Raw genomic sequence first — 20,347 nt, 5'->3', positions numbered from 1 at the left:
CATAATAATAGATGTCCACGACAACAAATTTCACATTAAGAGAGCCGGTCTCGATTACTTCTCTATTCCAATTCAACAACAGGACTCTTTTTACTGGTAATTAGAACATGCTCTTGCAAAAAACTGAAAGAAACAATTAGTAATGACAGTAAAGACTTGTCAAAAACTGTGCTGCATACGTGTATAATTTTTTGGAAGTGTATTCAAAGAATTCTCCAGAAAAAATACAACAATCCAAAAAAAAAGAATAACGGAAGTAAATTCAAAATTGGAAGGTGCCAATATTGTCAAAAAAAATAGATTAGGGTCGTATTTATACTGTTAAAAAATACCGAAAAAGGTTTACTTACGTATGTAAATATTGTAACGAAATTCTGTTTCTCTACAAAAAAATGTTTGCTTTGATTTAAAAACAATTATAAAAAATTGACATAAACTGTTCAGTTTGTAGTCTAGGTCTATTACATTTATGTAATAAAGAGGAAATAATAATTTGTCAAAATATTGAATGTTACCATATTCATGAAAAACCATAATATTCTCGGACCATATACATACATTCTAATATTGTACGGATGGCGTTAGTTTTCAATTAATAGAAGGTAAACATGAAGGTGTAATATAGTACAAATAAACAGTAAAATCCTAATGAAATGTTCAGGCATAATATGTATAAGTATAAGCTATAAGCTTTGAGATGAATGACTTTTTGACCTTTCCTTCTTAAATTTTTTCGTATTAAGGTAGTTAAGAAATTTATTGTTGTTTCCAAAACATCTTTCAGCACCGATATATTTGTTAAATGTTATTCTACTGAAATAAATAATATTGAATGAAAAAAGCTGAGTTTTTTATGTATCCCATATTTTTTAGATATTTAAAAAAATATTTTCTATGAAAACTTCACTGGATGATGTCGTTAATTTTTTTTCAATTTTGCTGGACATTCAACCCCTTTTTACGTTTATCTTTTTCTTCTAGAAGATACTTCTGAAGAAACTGTGTATATTTTGTTGTTTTCTAAAAATCTAGTATTGGGAATAGAATAAATTTCAAGGTTCTTTAATCTAATTATTCTATCACGTCATGTGAATACAGTTTTTAAACAAAAAATTTTATAATGGAATTTTTTGCCAATTCCGGTTGCTTTGTACATTAGAAAACTTCCTGCTATGCTAAACTATTCAAATTATTAAGTAATCAACTTATTCACTTAAAAAACTTCATAATTATATATTTTCAAATGTCGCATTTGGTCGTTTCTTATTTTTTATTTTCATACTACTCATATTCCTGAGCATCTTGATAATGTAAATTTTATATGAATTTCTAAATTTTGAAATTTTCTATTTCGTTTTCTATATTAATAATTATTTAAAAATCTTAACAAGGAACGTGAAAAACGATAAGATTAGATTAGTTTGAATGGCTAAGGCTAATTAAAAGGAATGGCTAATATATGTCCTCCACTACTGCATCCTCGTCATATTAGGGTTATATTGTACTGGTAATTCAACTTTTTATTAGGAAATAGAAACTAATTCCTTACAGATATAAAAACAAAGAAATGATAGCTTGGTTCGCGAGTCTGATTCCTAATCAGTTTAGGTACTGATCGCATGGGATGAGAAGTATTCGACCAGCTAACGACAATTTTTGAAAGTGCGCATGCGATCAGTCCCTAAACTGATTCGGAATAAGACCTGCGAACACAGCTTTATACAATTTTATAAAAGCTAATTCAAGAAAAATTTAACGAATAGTTTATGCTACTCCATTTCCATTCCATGCAAAGGTTATTGTTTTTTTGGTAATTGTATCGTTTAATCCTCACAGCTTGCTGATTAATTGGAGCGATTTCTTTCCATGCAATACATAGAATTGGCAATCCTGCAAGGTTCCGCTGATAAATAGAATTTTTCTACGTTAAAGGGTGATTCGTAATTCTTGGTCTAGTTTTAGTAAGGAAATGCGAAATTCAGACAATATCTCTATCAAAATCCTTGAAACATCATTTTCTGAGGATATATTGACCTCTGAATATCTATTAGAAACTGTGGTACTTTTCCATCTACCATAGAGCTTCGGCGTAGTCGTAATAACTACTCCAGCTTTTGCTAAAAGGTTTTCCTACGTTCGAGGTGTATATTGACCAGTGTACTTTTCGAGGTTGTTGAAACCCAAATATTTTGCAATGTTTTCCTACAGGTTGTACAGTAGAGTTTTTTTTTTTGAAAATACTCTTCTGGTAGTTATGTGGCCGCAAAGAATTATAATCTCTTTTATGTTCTTCATTTCGTATTTATCATCAAAAGTGGAAATCCACTTTTATTTTATCTTCATGGATGTTTCTGTTGCAAACAACTCAAACATTTGTGACTTTTTTGTTTATGTCAAGCCTATAAGTCGCCCATCCGACCTAATATTATTTGTGGGCAAAAGAATTACAGCCGAGCTTTGATGAAAACTAGATCTTCCATTTTGCTATTATTTTTTGTCCTTCCAACTGAATACGCAAAAGACACCGGTGACAGAGATGTGACACCCAAAAGCCGATCTGATCTGAAAAGTCAATGTGTAAATTGGTTCGGTGTTTTAAAACAAAATGAGTTTTGAAACATCATATTTGTTTCAATTCACATTTCACAATTGGATAGTTAGCCTTTTTAGGTCGTCACATTGAATATATCTTATCGATACATTTGTTTGTATATTATGAAGTTTCCATTATCCATCGAATTATTTATGCAACAAAGTTTTGTATGCACAAATATTTAACAAAAGCCGTATATTCACCAATTTACATTTTCATTGTATTTCAATATTTTCATGCGTTTAATTTGAATTTGTAATAATCTTTTAATATGCAATTTTTTATATAAGTCTCGTCTTCGGCTTTTAATATAAAATTTCTATGGATTTTCGTCAATCCATGGAGCATTAGAGAATTATAATATTCTCGCGCCCGTAATCACACTTTGGTATTTACGTATATTGTCCAGCACTACGTAGTCACTCACCTACGCTTGCAGTCCTGCAGACCACTTTCAGTTACCGTTTAGCGAGCTTCTCCAGCAGTTCGCGCATATCCTTCATATCGGTTCTGTTCTTCTGTTTATAACAGTGTGATGTAACTTTCACGGACCAAACGAGTGACGTCAGTCGTTTGCCTTCTCAGATTTATTACAGAATCTCTTTTGAGGAGACCGAAACAGCTGATAATAGATTTTACTGTTGTGCGTATCGGGCGTTTATCTTTACTCATTTTTACGTGTTTTTCCGGTTGTTACATTACTTCTTCCGGTTTTGTGACGTATGTGTATGTCAAGTGACAGTGCGTTACTAATTTGTGTTTTAGAAAGTGATTGCAGTTTATGTGGAAATACATAATTTTCAAGAAAGTTTACATTCCAAAAATGGTTAGATTTGTTTATAATTGATACATTTTTGTAGCAAATGCTTTTATTTACATATTAATATAGTTATATGTTTTCTTATTGGAAAATATTTAGATCGGAAATGAAAATGAGGATATGTTTAATTTTATGAATTCAATTTTGAAGTAGATATTCCTGCTAGGTTTAGTACATAATTGTCATTTCTAGGATTTGTGAATGTATTCATATCATAATCGTGAAAAACATATATCGGGTGACGCAACTAAAATATGCACTTTTTCAATTTTAATCTATAGGGGACTTAATTTTTTCCGTAAATTCAAACAAAACCATCCATTCAAAATCTTAAATGCCAAAGTATTGTCAAGAAATATTATTTTGAAACTGTTTTTATTGTCGTACACGGTTATTTTTTTATTTTGAATTATTTTAAATTGGATAACACGACAGTTTCTCACTGAAATTGTCAATCTCATGATGGATGGAGCTAAACATGTTTTATCTTTTAATATTTGTTTATAAATAACTCGGTCTTCATAATACCAATTTTTTAAATAGTTTTATTGTACACTAGAAAGAATTGAATTGGTAAGATTGTACTATAAAAAAGATGAGTTAGCGTTGCTGTTTACCATATAGAAACAGCAAGTAAGTCGTCAAGATTGTCACATATTTGATTAAAACTGCGAAAAACTTGTTTTGTATTAAATATGCTACTTGTTCTTGATAATTTTCTAATGGATAGCAGATAATCGTTTAAATATAGTTTTTTATCGAAAATTTTCTTTTTACGCAATGATAATGGTTCAAGAATCGGATGAAGATGATTCCGATCAATGTTTATAGTTGTGCTGAAATTTCACTTTACTGTTTAATGACTACCTATGTATAAGTACGTTTACATTGAATGGTAAAGTGAACAGACATAGTTGCCGCACATCTTCAAAGAAGATGTTTGGGTAGTCATTTTAGAAGACCACATTATAGAGACATGTTGTCTTAATGGGAAGATGACTAGTGATATTTACTTGAACTTATTGATCTTTCATTAACCTAGCCACTGAAAGATGGTATAAATCTAGGTGAAGACCAACTTTTTTACGAGTAGTTAAAGTTTTTGCTACTACACCTAAATCTCTTCAGAATTTGGGTAAAGAAAAGAGATGGAATTTTATTTAAATATACCAAAACAGATTGCATGAAAGTTGAAGGAGGGCAATTTGCACAGTATATATGTTAAAATTGAACTGTTTTATCGAACTACTGTAGTTTTCTCAAAATATATAGATTATCGAAGCAGCTTTAAAATGATTATCACTTAACACCTCCTGTCATTCGAGGTTTTTAAAAGGGCTTTAGAGGAAAAAAGTCGAAAACAGTAGATATGTGAGATGCAAATTAGGACTCCCTCTGTATTTTGAGGAACTTGATAGGAAGAACAATTGAAAAGGAGGAAGAACTGTTCTCAGTACTTATTCATATGAAATAAGCATATGACATCGTTATCGTTAGAAAAAGAATATTGGCAATATAGGGTTAATACAGTAATGATCCGTTATGATTTCATACGGACAATTCCGACCTCATTATTCCACATGAATTTAGAAATACCCTATACAAACACTCGATTTTACTTTTAACTCATATTCTTTCCGAATTTTTCTGCAATGTAATGTTTAACTTGGTATAATTATTTTTCGTACATCATCTCAACTAAGGATGAATATATACATATTATTTTAATTATTTGTAAGATAAAAGAATTTGCTACCTCCGTATGTGTAAATGAAAAGATGTGCCAATATTTCATTGAATATATCATACATCATTTTTTTTTGTTTGTATTACTTTAGTAAGAATGAATGTATTATACTGTTCTACAGAGTGATTCGTTAATAATTTTGAACATTTTACACAAAAAATTCTAAGCCTAAATTTCAGAGATTTTGAATATTAATTTGGTCTAAGTTTCAAGTCAAAATAAAAGAATTTGGTGTGTGATATCAATAAAAATACTTTAAAATCTAACAATTAAATCACTGTATCCGATCCTATATGAACCACATTTGGCGTCTTACATTGAATGTTTCTCTCTTATCAAAAAATGTTGTTGAAAATGAGAATTCCATTTCGTAAAAAGTGGCCTCCTTGGAAAATAAAAGAAACTGAATAGTTTAATTTTTCGTTATTCATTATCTACTGTAAAAAATTCAATTTTTTAGAAAATCACTTCATAATAAGTTGTGAACATGTGTCATATGATATGGTCGAGAATCTTTATTTTCAATACAATTGAATACTATTCTTCATGATTGCTAATAATCGTGTGCTGGGTTGAGGATTTTTAATTCGTATAAAAATTTTATCCTCCTGATGAATCTGTTGAAGTCATTAATGTTAAGATTCTCTCAATTGTCTGTAAATGTTACGAATTTTAGTGATGTGGGAGTATTTCATCAGGATACATAGCTGAATATCTTGGATTTTTAAGGATGCTATTCAATATGATTTTATGTTGTACATATATTTAATGATAGTTTTTGGTCTCTTTTGATTGAAAATATCCAAATATACCACTAAACTAAAATATAAAATATCCAAAAACAAAAGAAGTGATATTATACTTGAAGTACGTTGTAATGATTGTGACGCTGTTTATATAAGACAGGCATCTCAGTATCTGGAAAAAAGATTAAAAAGTCATCAATCAATCAAAGATAAAAAATGACACTATATTAACGAACCATGAATAAACATACATTCAATAATCAAAAATTCTTGATACGGAATCAAATACAAAAAAGAGAATTTTTAGAAATAGTTGACAGATATAGAAACGAGGAAGCTGTCATTGATAAATAAGTACTAAACAATTTGAGTAACATTTATAATTCTATTTGATATTTCGATGGAACTATGAATAATTCAATGTATGGCTGATGCATGACAACTTTATTTTTAAAACAGATTTACAAGATATTCATGGTGTAATTGACCTATAGATTGATATAATGCTAATCGACAATGTCAAATCATATTTTTGTCGAGACTGAATTAGGTCGAAATATTTTTGCCTGCTTTAAAAACTAATTTTAAATCAGAGGAGACCTGACATCAAGACGAATTATCAACAAAACATGTAAATCTAAGAAGTAGGAATTTGTTGATAATAAACCTTAAACAACAAACTACCACGTTTATTTGTTTATTAAATGGATTCTTATGATACAAATAAATTCTACTATTTTGCATCTTCTTCTCATGTGTCCTTCATATAATCATTTAATTTATTGTCTTTTGCATTTGTTTTCCTATATCTACTATTTTTGCGTTTCATGTTTTTCTTGGTCTGCCACTTCTTCTTCTTTTAATAGTTCTTGTTTTTCATATTCGTTTCGTTTAGTTAATCTATATTCTTCCATACTTGTTAAATGTCCAAACCAGTTTAAGTTTGTAACCTCCGTTTCTATTTTGCGTTATCTGTTATTACTGCTCCAAGAAATTCAAAAGTTGTAACAAGTTCTATTTGTTTTTTTGCCATTAGTCTGACTTTGTTTTGCATTTTTTTTGTTAATTTCTATTTGCAGCTTTTCTACCTCCACATTTTTGTTAGTGCTTTTATCTTTCTGTGATATTTTGCCATAATTACGATGTCGTCTGCATTTAGTGAGCCTTCTATGTTTATTGGGATGATAGTGAGGTATCCTTTGTTTTTTTGTAGGTATCTCGTATGTTTATTAACATTTTTTTAGTATTTCATCCATTGTTAGTATGGACTTAGACTGTCACAATGTTTTATCCATTTACCATCACACTATTATATGAGTGAAAAATATTTGATAATCATCAAATTCTACTAAATCACAATTTCGCCAGAATGTGGAATAGAAAATATTTACCTTCGCTCTTTTGTACCACATTTTGGCAGTGGGCGAATACTACATCTCCACAAATTTTAATGTATCTTCATATCATTAAACCCAGTACCAAGTATGGTAGGACAATATCCAATTGTATTGAAGAAACAAGCAAAATAATTTTTAGAGAACAAAGCGATGTTCTGTTTCAAAACTTATATTCAGGTTTTTCTGTGTAAAATATTCACACTTATTAATAAATCATCCTGTATATATAAACTTGATGAAACATAGTTTATCAAAATTTGATAAGAATCGTTTACATATTGTTTAATTCATTTATTCTTAATAATGCTACGAAATGAATCAGTATGTTCACGGATTTCAGCTATTAAAACAAGTTTTTATACTTTGACGTTGTTGTTTGAAAAAATGTTTAAATATTTATAAACAAGATAAATGCTTAAAAATAAAGTACAAATATTTATTTTATCATATACTATACAGTGTGTTCCACTTACAGAAATCTTATTTTCAAATCAACCATTTTTTATTCATTGTTAAAATTTACCTGATTATAGAAAGTATGTTAGAACTCTATATTGGATTGCATACTATCATTCCAAAATCTTGAAATTACAATGCTTTTATTTAAAGTACTGAGACGGAAGGCTTTTGAAGTCACTGATCCACGGAATTTCTTGCGTTAATGTGCAGTAAACAAAGAGATTAAAATATTTACTCGAACTTGCTTACTTTGGGATACTTAATTGGAAAATCTGTTAAATCTCTTGATTTTAGTAGAATAGGAAAAAAATTCTTAATGATCAATAAAAAGATCTTTACAATGAACTTTTGATTCATCGATATTTTTGACTCTCCTTGCTTATAGAGAAAGCTTGTATAGTGCATCTTAATATGAACATCTCAAATATAATTTAAATGATATGTGAATTATTTGCAGCCTCTCTTATAGTGATTATAGATGCCGAGGAAGCAACTTATATCCGCATTTATCTAGTTAGCCATTTTTATTCTTCGAAGTATCTCAATAATGTATCATAATGTGCTCGTAGTCTTGTTTTCATCCTCTCTAACCTTTCAATTTCCAACTTGAAAAACGTCTTATTTATAAATACTTAATATTTATTCGATGTCTGACGTACTTGAGTTGGATACTTATTTGAAAATAATTTGATGTACTTAAGATAGATTCTAAATAATTTTAACAATTGCTCTTGATTGATTATCTTGAGTGTCATCTTATTATCTGTAAGGTCATAAGTATACTTGTAGGCAGTTCCTTCGTAGTACTTATAATATTAATGTAAAATGGACACTCTGTATATATTATTACTTAAAAAAATTGTCGCCTGCCTTCTATCTGTGAACATACTGTAAGAAATTTAAAATAACACTTTGCCTTATTTACGTTATAATATGAGATCATATGCCCACATGTTATTTTGATAATATCTGGTTGTTGCTGTTAGTGACATTTATGTGTAAAGACTCGTTATAGGTACCCAAATAAATACAAAGAAATTTTATTACTCCAACATTTGTCCAAACGTAGTAGAATTATTATGGCTTCATTTGACCGTATTAGGTTAATTAAACCTTGACCGCATAAGCGTAGTCAATGAGACATAATTCAGGGCTATCAGTTACTTAAAAAATTTTTTCATAACCTATCCATTTGTAGTCAATCTGTGGCTAACCTTGAACAGAAATTTAGCAACGAACAATCAATCGACACTATAATTCTGATCATCTATTATTGCATTTTTCATTCTATTTAATTTTATTAAGAAAATATACTATCAACAATTTGGTAACAGAGCAACGAACATTTTTTACCAGTTTTCTTAAATTCTCACAAATTTTGCCCATGTTACGAAAATGCATTAATATTTCATATTCCATGCATATTTTACTCAGAATCTATTTAAAAATTATTTCTTTCCCTTCTACTAATATTGTTTTTGCCACATCGTGGGATGAGGTTTTCGAAGAAAGTGTTAGAACATAATTATTTTTTTTGGGTTATAACTGTCAAAACATACAATAAATTAGTTATTTTCTTATATGACACATTTACAAAAAGTATACACATGCTTTGAAAGAATAACTTACTTAAACTAATAAGTTTGTGTCACGCAAAATAGTTAATTGAAAAATACTTGATAGTCATTTCATAATTCACGAAGAATAAAATAATTGGAACATTGAAAACAATTGAATGTATTTGCAAAGGTGGTGCATTTCATCACTCCACTATTTCTATCATGTTTTGTAGAAAATTCAAGAACTGTAACTGTCAGTAATGTTTATAACAATAAAAACAAACTCATGCAGTTATGGTTTGTAAAGTTCTACTATTACTCTTAGATGTCAAATGATTGTCTAATCACCAGCGAATTGTGGCAAATATAATTTTCTTTGTTAACTGGAATGTTTTGTGTCGCTGTACTCATCTCTAAGCGATTTAGAACAATTTTACCCCAGAATAGTGCCTAACTTCAAAAACATGTTGTCGTTAATCTAAATGGCGTGTCCTACCTAGTCAGGCTAAATTTTCATCAAAACCATGCTCAAATAAAATACCATTTGAGAACTTCTTCCAATAGGACAATTCAATGGCACCCACGCTCTGAGACAAGAAATTTAGTATGCGCCACGTAAGTGGCTGTGCACATGTCATATTTTAGGGCACCCTGCCTTTGAACGCTCGAATGTATGGATACATGTAGAAATCTCTTCACTTTCATTAGACTCTTCAACAGTAGTAAAGTATAGTTAATCAACATAACACGGCTTACTAGTTAAAAAATAGAAATAAAAAATAAACGACTTTAGTGGATAGACCTTTTCACGAGCAAAAGATTATTGAGACTATTGAGAGGTCATATAGTACAGAGTTTAAAACGCGCAGTACATTGTGTAGGAAGGAGAGGAGCAAACGCGTAGTACCTTGTGTAGGAGGGAGAGGAGCACCGTTTCCCTTTATTTGCTTAGGTTCAAAATGTATTATTTCGTAAATCCCATTATTGAACTATGAGTAACAGATTGCTTTGCTATTTCTTTATGTAGCTTATACTCGTACATTGATTTAGTTCATTCACTAAATAATTATAGATACAATCAGATAATTACCTGAAATTATGAAGAAAATCATTATACATTTTCGAAAATATCATGGTTGTGAAGGACTTTTAATCCAATACTAATTATGGTAATAATCAGCACGGTATACAATCAATTACTGTTAATAAAGCGAATTAGAAATTTTTAGAGCAAAAATTTATTGCATTTCATAATCGAGTATGCATTTTGTGATGTAATGAGATAAAGATTGTTAACGGCGCTTTTTATAACAAAAATTGCTTTACATTGGTGAGATGTGTGAAATGGACCTTTTCCCATATTTGCTGCAAAAACTTGTTCTAATTATGTTTACGGCTAGATATTATGATGTGATCATAATCAAAAGAAGAAGGTAACAAATTGCCAGAAATTTATTTTTTTAGATAACAGAGCAGTCGACCATACATACTACTTAGCAAACAATATTGTCAATCATTGGTTTCGCTTTCCACTCATTTTTTGTACAAAATGTTTTGCGATCACACAGTTTTTTATACTCTTCAATAGTAGATAACAGTTTCCGAACGACGGGCGCAAATTTTTTGGTGGTTAGAAATTGAATATAAGATCTACAAAAACTTTTGGTTTTTATTACTTTTTTTGTGCGTTAATTCTCCCATGATAGTTATTTAGTTGTATATAGATTGTAGATGTTTTATAAGTTTTATTATGCAGTTATGAAAGATTTACTCCCTCATACGGATTTTATACTAATAAGCTATTTTTATGCTGAAATGCCGAAAAGTATAGAAACCGAAAACCTCAGTAACCTATCAATGACGTTAATCATGAAAATTGATAGTAGACAGCCATTTAAGGGGAATAAATGAATAAATAAAGTTCAAAAACATAGACAAGTGAAAGAACCCGTCAGCTAATCGCATTTACCCACATTGTACCAGGGTAGAAAGGATCATACCATATAACTACGACCCGATTAACTCGATCAGTTTCCGAACAACAATGAACTTGATCTGGGTTAGTTTCACAACATTTAGATCTTGATCGGGTTAAACCGATTTCTTCGTCAAATGAAATGTTTCGGGACCTCAACCATTTGTGCATAATGGTTTTTCTTGTTGCAGAAGTGGGTAATGTTTATTTTTAATTTGTTGTGATTATTAATAACTACATTTCTGGTTGGTAATTTAAGTAATACATTTTTGATTACCAATTTTTTTGTAATGATCAAAATTCATGTGATTGTCGTAATCGCTACCTTGACTTCTATCTAATATATGAATTGGGTAAGAAACCTGTTTCACCTTCAGCATTAACTATTAAAGTCGAGCGCCTTTGGAAATATGTTTTTTTGTCCATCATCTAAATTTGTATAAGAAGAATGAATGTTTGTTTCATCCATGTAAACAATAGGGACGCTTTTCTTTTCTATATAACTCCATTCATTTTAGAAGTTGTATTCTTAAATTTCGAAATGATTGCCTTTTCATTAATATTGGACAATTATTCTTCATTTAACACCAACAAAACTCTATCTTATGGATTTCTCCTTAATGTATCTTCACTTTCCTGATATCTCATTTCATTTCTCCGCAATATTTTTTATGGGTGCATTTTTCGGTAGTAAAGAATATTTATTTACTTTTGTTTCCTGTAAAAGTACTATCATGTTCATCAGGCGCAACTGGCAATTTTTTCGAGGTTACTTTTTTATTGAGTGTTAAAAGTATTAGTATTTTACCATTAATTCCCTTAATCGTTTAAAGACTCTTACCAGTAACTTCGGTAATTTTATATTTTCGGGGTCCCCTCGTTTTTTTGGCTCTAGAAAATCGAAAAATCATCCGATTTCGATGAATTTTTTTAAATCTTCGTTTTTTCTCGCCGATTTACGAAAAAATAATATGAGAATAAAAAAAATGTAAACTTATATTGGTTTCAGGGCTCTAAATGTTCATGAAAATCCACTCATTCACGTATAATTGTTTGTAACTTTTTTCCAAATAATCAAATGAAGTTGTTATACTTTTTTTTATAATCTAAACAAAAAATGAACAAATGAACAAATTGAAAAAAAAAATTATACAAAAATCATAAACTTCAATCGATAATATATTCAACTTTGCCAAAATAATCCTGTTTCTACATTTTTTTCTATATTTTAGAAGTAATAATTACAGTATTGTTTATATTTATTTGCTAAAAAGAAACAAAAATATTCATACAGCTTATTTTCATTTTAAGTCACGGCTAGGGGTCAAATGAAACTTTTAATTTTTTAATAAGCTATAGCTAAAAACAAAAAAACAGTTTCACCCAAATTATCTCTAAAATCTAATGCTGTCTCCTCGAGTATTTATTAGAGTATTCTTTTTGCTAACAATATATGAATAGCAACATAGTATTCATTTAAATCCGTGTCGTTAGGTAGCCATTACTGCACCTTATATTGATCTATTCCATATTAGATGAATCTTTAAATATATTGCTTTTTGTAAAGAATATAAATTGAGTGTGGTTTCTTTTTTTGAAGTTTATTTGGTCACTTGGATTCATTGGTTTAGTACCGATACAATTTAACGCGTTAAGAACGTGACTGCACTCTAAATTCCCATTAATTAGCTACGATTCTACTAAATTTAAATATTTACTTTACGATATTTTGCATCATACTGTAATTTAAGTCAATTATATCAGCGATATTTGTGTTGACAAAATAATAAAAAATAAAGAATAAATTCCAAAACTACCTGATTTGAAGCTCTGTCTCTTATTTTATTAATTAATAAAAAATTTCGCGCGCTCATTTTATTTGTAATTTTTGATTTTTTGAGCATAAATTCCATTATTTACACTATATAAATTTTGTGTTATAGAATAATTTTAATCTTTAAATGAGAAAGAGGGAAACATTCTAAAAATAAGAACTGATTGCGTATCGCCTCTCACTACACGCCGCTAACATTTCGCATCTTTGCTGGTGTGAGTTATATGATTGAACAGTTTCGTTTGTCACCATGTCTATCCAGTAATCCCCGTGGCCATGGAGTTCTATTAATTATTTGCTCGTAAATACAACAAAAATTCGTCCTGCTGAAATTTACTGACAACTTATTGAAGTTTATGGTGAACGTTTAAGAAATGATCGTGAAAAGTGTAGGCTTTCTAATAAAGAACGGACAAATGTGTAAAATTGAAATCTATCAGCTTTAGTTTTCAACATATGATACGTGCACTCGAGTAGAAAAATACTTAAAATAGCAAACATAAAAATAAATTTAATTTCCAAAATTGTATTGCCATTGGGGACACACGCACACACACACATTTTTGTGTGGCATAGGTATCTCAGCTTATTGTAAGTTTGTTCCTCTACGGGTTCGTTCACTACCATGTATATAGGTAGTAATTTTCGGGTGTTGTCCTCGTACGGCTTGTCAGTTGCCAATCTCCTTATATTCGCTCAGGAGCATCTTCATTCTGTTGAAATCCTCTTTTGTCGCCGTCGCTATTTTTCCTGTGTGTATTCCCATTTTACACTGGGCATCGATTTTCCTTTGCACTAGCTCTTCTTTTCTTATCTTTTATAATTCTTCTCTAATTTTTTTGTCCAATGCTTCGTTTTTGGCTTTCAATTCTTGATTTGTGTCCATTACGGATTTATTTTTATTCTTATGGATTCCAATTTGTTCTTCTAAGTAGCTATTTTGCTTTTCTTTAATAATAATCATCTCTTCAAGTTTTTTAATTTGTTTTTCCATCGTCTTCGTCAACAATTCAATGTCAGCTAGTTTTTCAGTTTTCTTATTTAACACCTCACTTTCCAGTTTTTGACTCTCAATTTTCATTTCTAGTCTCTTGTTCTATACTTCTAGTCGTTTTATTGTGGTCTCCATGTTTCGACAGACGATCCTCTGTAATAGGGTTTCTCCCTATTTTTGGAGTTATCAGGCTCCATGCCTATTATTCTCTGTTTTGGTTTTCCTATCTTGCTGAAATACCTAGAAAGTACCTAAAAATAAAATATTAAGCCGTACTGAGATTTTGTTAACAAACACAATTCTTTCATGCAGAAGTATTCTCTTTCATTATAAATAAAAGGCTGTGTCAAAGCACAGTTACCTGCAAAAAAGAAAGTTTTATCAGGTTCTTACCTGAATACCTGAGTCCGCTTTCACTGCACTTCACTGTCACACGTGTTGACTCATCGAAGTCTCGGAGTCAACTTTTAGCATACAGGTGACTCAACGTTTATATTGATTATATATCTCAAAGCTGCGTGTACCGTTTACGTCACTTACATAATCCGTGACAAATGACACAGAAAACATGATTCTCCTACGTCACACCACTGTACGTACAGTTTCGACATACTTAGACAGACTTCTACTCTACTCCCGTAACAGGTTTTCTTGTCTACGAAAATACCACATCACAGTTCAATCGTTTTTAAACAGTATCATGATTCTCATTCAATTTTTATGAAAATTGAAATTTTTGGAGCGAACTTCAACCACCACAGAATGTTTTTGGCAACTATTAGAGTTCTTGAAAATAACTTGATAGAATTCTTGTAATAGACGAGAATTTCATTGTAGTTAATATTTTATCTTATTTGAGTTATTTCTTTTTCATGCCATTTTACATCAATCCATCTAAATTTAGATTTTTTTCTTTTTGGACGGTATAGCGTATTTAAGTAATACTACATGTATTTATTTTCTGCATTATATGTTTGTGTTTAAATCAACAATGAGTCTATTCCGTCACCGTGGATGTGAGTTTCAAAATCTGCTTTTGTTACTTCCTGCATAACATTTATCGAAATGCGCTCGAAATAGTTGCTTCTATTTTGGATCACTCAGGTGCATCTTGCTGTTCCGAGCCAACGTTTCGAAAATTGAATATGATAAATTGTTAATTTCAGCGACAACAGTGATTGAATTTTTCTCGTACTGTTATAGAAAATTCCATTAATAGAATTCCCTTTATTAACCTCAATATAGACAAAATGAAGTTGTTTTGAATAAGCCTCATTCAAATTATCATAATTAACATAAAATAAGCGGAATGGGAATTGAAATCATCACAGTACAAAAAATAGGGCATAAGATTTTTTATAGCAGTAATTAAACACGCTGAATCTAGTATATCTCATATAGTAGTGGGAAGTATGAACCCGTTACTATTACGGCTTAAGTTAGATCGTATTCGCAGAGTCTAAGGTGAAACATGGATTCAGAAATGGAAATAAACGATAAATGGTAGGGAGGTCCTGCGGTCTTAAAAAAAAATGAAAAAGTCCGTTCAAACAGGCAATTGAATATTCAAGAATTTTTCACGTTAACACGCTGCTTCTAATTTGGAATTTCTGGAACCTTTGGTGATATACATACTAAACACACTGGTTATACCATCACTACACCAACACCCACAATGACACTGTCTGACGCGCGTTTTATTTTCATTAACAACAGATCTTGCTACCATTTTATGACTGCTGCGAAGACAATATGTACGAATTTTGTAACAGCGAAACTTCTCACAAAATCTTTGAATTTAGTCAAGGAATTCTATAAATATCTTACCTTTTAAAATAGAATCATTTTCATCATACATACTTTCTAATTCTACAATTACGCTTGATTCCTTTATGGACTATGCAGAGCACAGGAAACCAATTAAAAACCATTTTCGTCATTCTTAAACTTTCTTACTACAATAACGGAATTTTCACAAGGTTTTTGCAAAATTCAACCCTTAATGTAAAATAGGGGCTATAAGTTTATAGGAAACTTTGTAGTAGCGATTTCAAACTCGCAGCTAATGAAGTTTTTACAGTGATAAATATTGGAATTGCGTGAGATAGCCTAGGCCGTAAATATATCAGAAGGCAGTATGTTTACAATTTTGCGTGAACATTTGACCATGAGAAAGCTTTTTTTCAAATTGGGTGCCGCGTTTACTGACAATGGATCAAAAACAACAATGTGTTTGTTAAATTAGATATTTTGCGTCGATATGTAAGAATAGATGAAAAGTGGATCCATCACCTCACTCCGGAAAAACCATCATCATGTGAGTGGACTGCAGCCGTTAAACACCGCTCCAAAGCACAACAGTCACCTGGGAAAGTTATAGATTCAGTATTTTGGGATGCGCATAGAATATTGTTCATCGAGTATCTCAAAAAGGGAGAGACAATCAATATTGAATACTACATAGAGTTGTTGGAAAAACGGCTTCATATGTCGAAGAAAAAAATACTGTTTCACAAAACAATAAATTGAACGAATTACACTTCGAATTGCTTCCTCGTCCACCGTATAATACAGATCTGGCCTCCAGTGACTACTGATATTCACTGATCTCAAAAAAACGCGCCGGTGAGAAATTCAGCTCAAATAAAGAAACAATTGCTGAAACTGAAACCTATTTTGAGGCAAAAGACAAATCCTGCTACAAGCACGGCATCGAGAAGTATAATATCGATGAGTGATGTATCAGTAATTTTTATGTTGTTGTCTCTGAGGCTCATACAAATTTGCGTGAAAGCCGCGGGCAATAGTTAGTAATATTAATAAACAAATTTTACTATGTTAAACGTACATTATTGTGCGAACTTCTTTAAGTAATACAATCGATATCATAAAACCTTCCCATAAAAAGCATAAATAATATACGTTATTCTTTGTGTACATTCTTCAAGACAATTAAACCCATAAAAACTTACATAAATACGCTTGGAAACTATTTAATTCTATTTTACTAGTATTATATGCAAAATATTTTTTTTGTAGAAACCAAAACTAAACAAAATTTAGACTATATATAATGATGAATAACTTAATATCCTGCTGTGACGAATATATAATTACCAACCCTTTGAAAGTAATACAGTTGTCGGCCGTTTTATCTATTTACATGTTTTCTTTTTGGTTTGAATTAAAAAACATGATTGTGCATTTTCAGTACATATACTCTCGCGTATCTAAGCAGAATTTGAATTATTTATATAAAATATATATATATATATATATATATATATATATATATATATATATATATATATATATATATATATATATATATATATATTTTATATGTACTTTTGTGCGTGAATCACCTAACAGCAACAGGGAAAAATAGGTTATCGTATTAACGGTTAATAACATGTGGGTGCATTTTATCATTGTAAGTACATTAATGAATATTAAACGAGGAATAACGGCAGTGGTCTCCATTTTTAGCAGCGACAAAGAGCAGTATATGAGAACAAGTTTCACATAAATTTGTTTTCGTCGGATACAAATGATATTGTTATTGTTGGAAATTTATTTTTATGAAATATTTTACAAAGTAGTTCTTTGCAGGCGTGGTAACAGTTGATTTTTGGCTAGTACCACTATATTTAATAATTCGATTCTGAAAGTTGAACAAACTAAATTTGAAACACATTTTTCAATCTAGACTCAATAATTTGTAGTAAACTGGAATTTTAGGAAATAATCAAAATATAATGTGCGCAACTATAGAAGTTGCCAATAAAAGTATCTAAGTTGTTGTTTCGTAATGTTCAATTTCTTTCAGGTATATCGTATCAAATAGTTATGGAAATGCTCAAATATAATTTCTCTCTTACCAATTTTATTTAATTTATTTGTATCATTCGCAAGAACCAAAGAGTTGCCATCCAACGAATAATAGACATTTACCAGATGTGATCAATAAATGGCCATAAAAAAATTAATTTATTAACAATAGGTAGAAAATTTAGAGGTACACATACAGTCGTGATAGAAATCAGGACCCTGTCCGTTGATCCAGAACTCGACGAATGTCTTTACACCAGTGTCTAAAGAGCACCTTGTGCTAGATAAACGCTCCTTCAATCTCAAAAAATTGGGTAACATGCTACAGTCTTTTAAGCCAAAGTATTCGCTGTGATAGAATGTGGACGTGCGATACTCAATTGATGCCATATAAACATAGCAATCTCAATGTGCTCCGACAACAAAGCTGCCATATTGTCCGAAAGAGTTTGCTCTAGGCTTGGGCTATAGTGTGAAAAAGTCCTACAAGAGCAAATGAGTGATGACTGCAAGGTCCAACTCGTTTAGGTTCCCGGTCATTCGGGCAACAAGTCTAATGGCGAGGCGGATTCGCTCGCCAGATTGGGATCAGAAGCCATTCTGGGAGTAGGCAAAAGTGTTGCTATCACATTTCTTAGTAGTAAGCTCACAATGAAAGCTCTGTGAAGTTGGATCGAAAAATGATCGTGGAACAAGGTAAGGTACATATAGATGGGCGTTCTGCCTCTCTTACCAAATAATTGATCCACTTAGACAGGCTCGAAATTCGACTAATGACTGGCCGCGTAACCGGACACATAATGGGCATCACGGACGATCCGGAATGTCGCAGGGGCTGGGAGGAACAAGAAACTGTAGACTATGTTATCAGTGAGTAACTAGCATTCATACGTGCGAGGTTTACATTTTGTCTAGTGACGTTGAAAGGTTCAATCCAAAATGACTAATTAACTTGGTAGTTTTGAAATGGGACATGGCGGGTCTTTCTGAAGGCTACATGCGTAACGGTCCCTAATCGCCCACAATACAACTATAAACCTCGAAAACACGAAAGTCTAAATCTGGATATATTTCTCAACATAACTGTCGTGACAATTTCCATGTATTTTTGACAATATGTGAACTAGAGTTGTTATTCGGGAAGATTACATCTTCTCTTACACGCAATATGACCGGTCTTTAGCATTGGATGGATTGGTGTAACCTTGCCAAAATTGCACAACAAATATCTGCAGTAATTTAATCACGCAAATTTCAGACTATTTTTGCTATAACTTTGCCGGTAGGGCTGTAACTTTCTGCTTCTTTGTCGTTGTTGTTTCCATTCCACGAAATTAAGAAACAAATTTTCGTAATACTGACGAGATTTTGCAGATTTATTTATCGATTCTTTAAAATAATTTCTTCAACTCTCACCGTGTTGATTTTTGCCGTAGAAAAACATGACCGACAGTTTCTGGTCATATTGTGATTTCTTGTCTGCTTGCTGCATGCTTCTTTTCTATCATTTCTCGTACCTTCTTTAATTGAATTATAATTTTTGGCAAATTACACAAAATAAAATTCTTTGGTAGCGATCTGATGACGCCAAGTGTAGACAAATTACTTGGCAGACTTTTGTTTGCGTTTTATGTTTTCTCTGTCCAATTCTATCTGTGAGCTGTTTCTGTAATACTTTTCGGAACATTTTTGATAAGTGAATGGCAAAAATATTCTCTTTAATATTCGGTTTGAACATATTGTAGTTACTTACTCAATATATACATATACTTGAATGCATTACTATCTTCTTTGAGTCTTTTTGAGCCAATTGTAACCACAACTGACGTCTTCTACGATTCGTTGGAACAGTAAAAGTTCGTTTGATCTATTTTTAGATATTTCTGTCATTGTAGCATTACTCAATTATCAAATAAACTGGGAAAAAGTATGAAATTTACTTCATCTGCACTGTTTTGTTGAGGTTATTTCAAATTATCTACTTATATCACATGGGTTGCGAAACCAGTGCCAATAAAAAAATTTTTTGACGCGTTCTTCAAAATTTGAACTTTAAAAATGATAAAATTATCAATTACAAAAGACCGAAGTAAGTCGAAACGTCAAATTTTTACTTGTTCACATCTTTTCTCAAATAATGTTCAGCTAACATAAAAAACAAGAACTTTTCACAACTAAATAATTTACATCAGCTTCGACATAAGGTGTTCGAAGAATGAATCATTGCATACATTTGGAATTTATAATTGAAAAATTATAATAGTGGGTGGATGTTTATGTTTTGCTCCTCCATATCATTGTATTTCTTCGTAATAAAGGAATCATGATCAATTTCAGATAAAGTAACAATAAAAATCCAATAATTAATGTTGACATAAACTATTTTAAATAA

The 20,347-nt window shown here is 30.8% G+C and overlaps 1 protein-coding gene across 5 annotated transcripts in view; it reads left to right on the top strand.

Annotated features, from left to right (window-relative positions):
• The window catches only part of LOC130894120 (IQ motif and SEC7 domain-containing protein 1), a 134,050-nt gene that overhangs the window by 17,176 nt on the left and 96,527 nt on the right, over positions 1-20,347 (top strand). The window contains exon 1 of one of the 5 annotated variants that reach the window (XM_057800717.1): positions 3,055-3,419. The exons of 2 other annotated variants lie outside the window; for them this stretch is intronic. In XM_057800717.1, the coding sequence (XP_057656700.1) occupies positions 3,375-3,419 (45 nt within the window). In that variant the 5' untranslated portion in view covers positions 3,055-3,374. Of the gene's footprint in view, positions 1-3,054; positions 3,420-20,347 lie in introns of those variants that run through there. 2 more of the 5 variants (XM_057800725.1, XM_057800750.1) reach the window with 2 other exon arrangements.

This window comes from Diorhabda carinulata, chromosome 1, assembly GCF_026250575.1.
Source record: "Diorhabda carinulata isolate Delta chromosome 1, icDioCari1.1, whole genome shotgun sequence".
Lineage (NCBI taxonomy): Eukaryota > Metazoa > Arthropoda > Insecta > Coleoptera > Chrysomelidae > Diorhabda > Diorhabda carinulata.
This window is presented reverse-complemented; position numbering and strand designations above follow the sequence as displayed.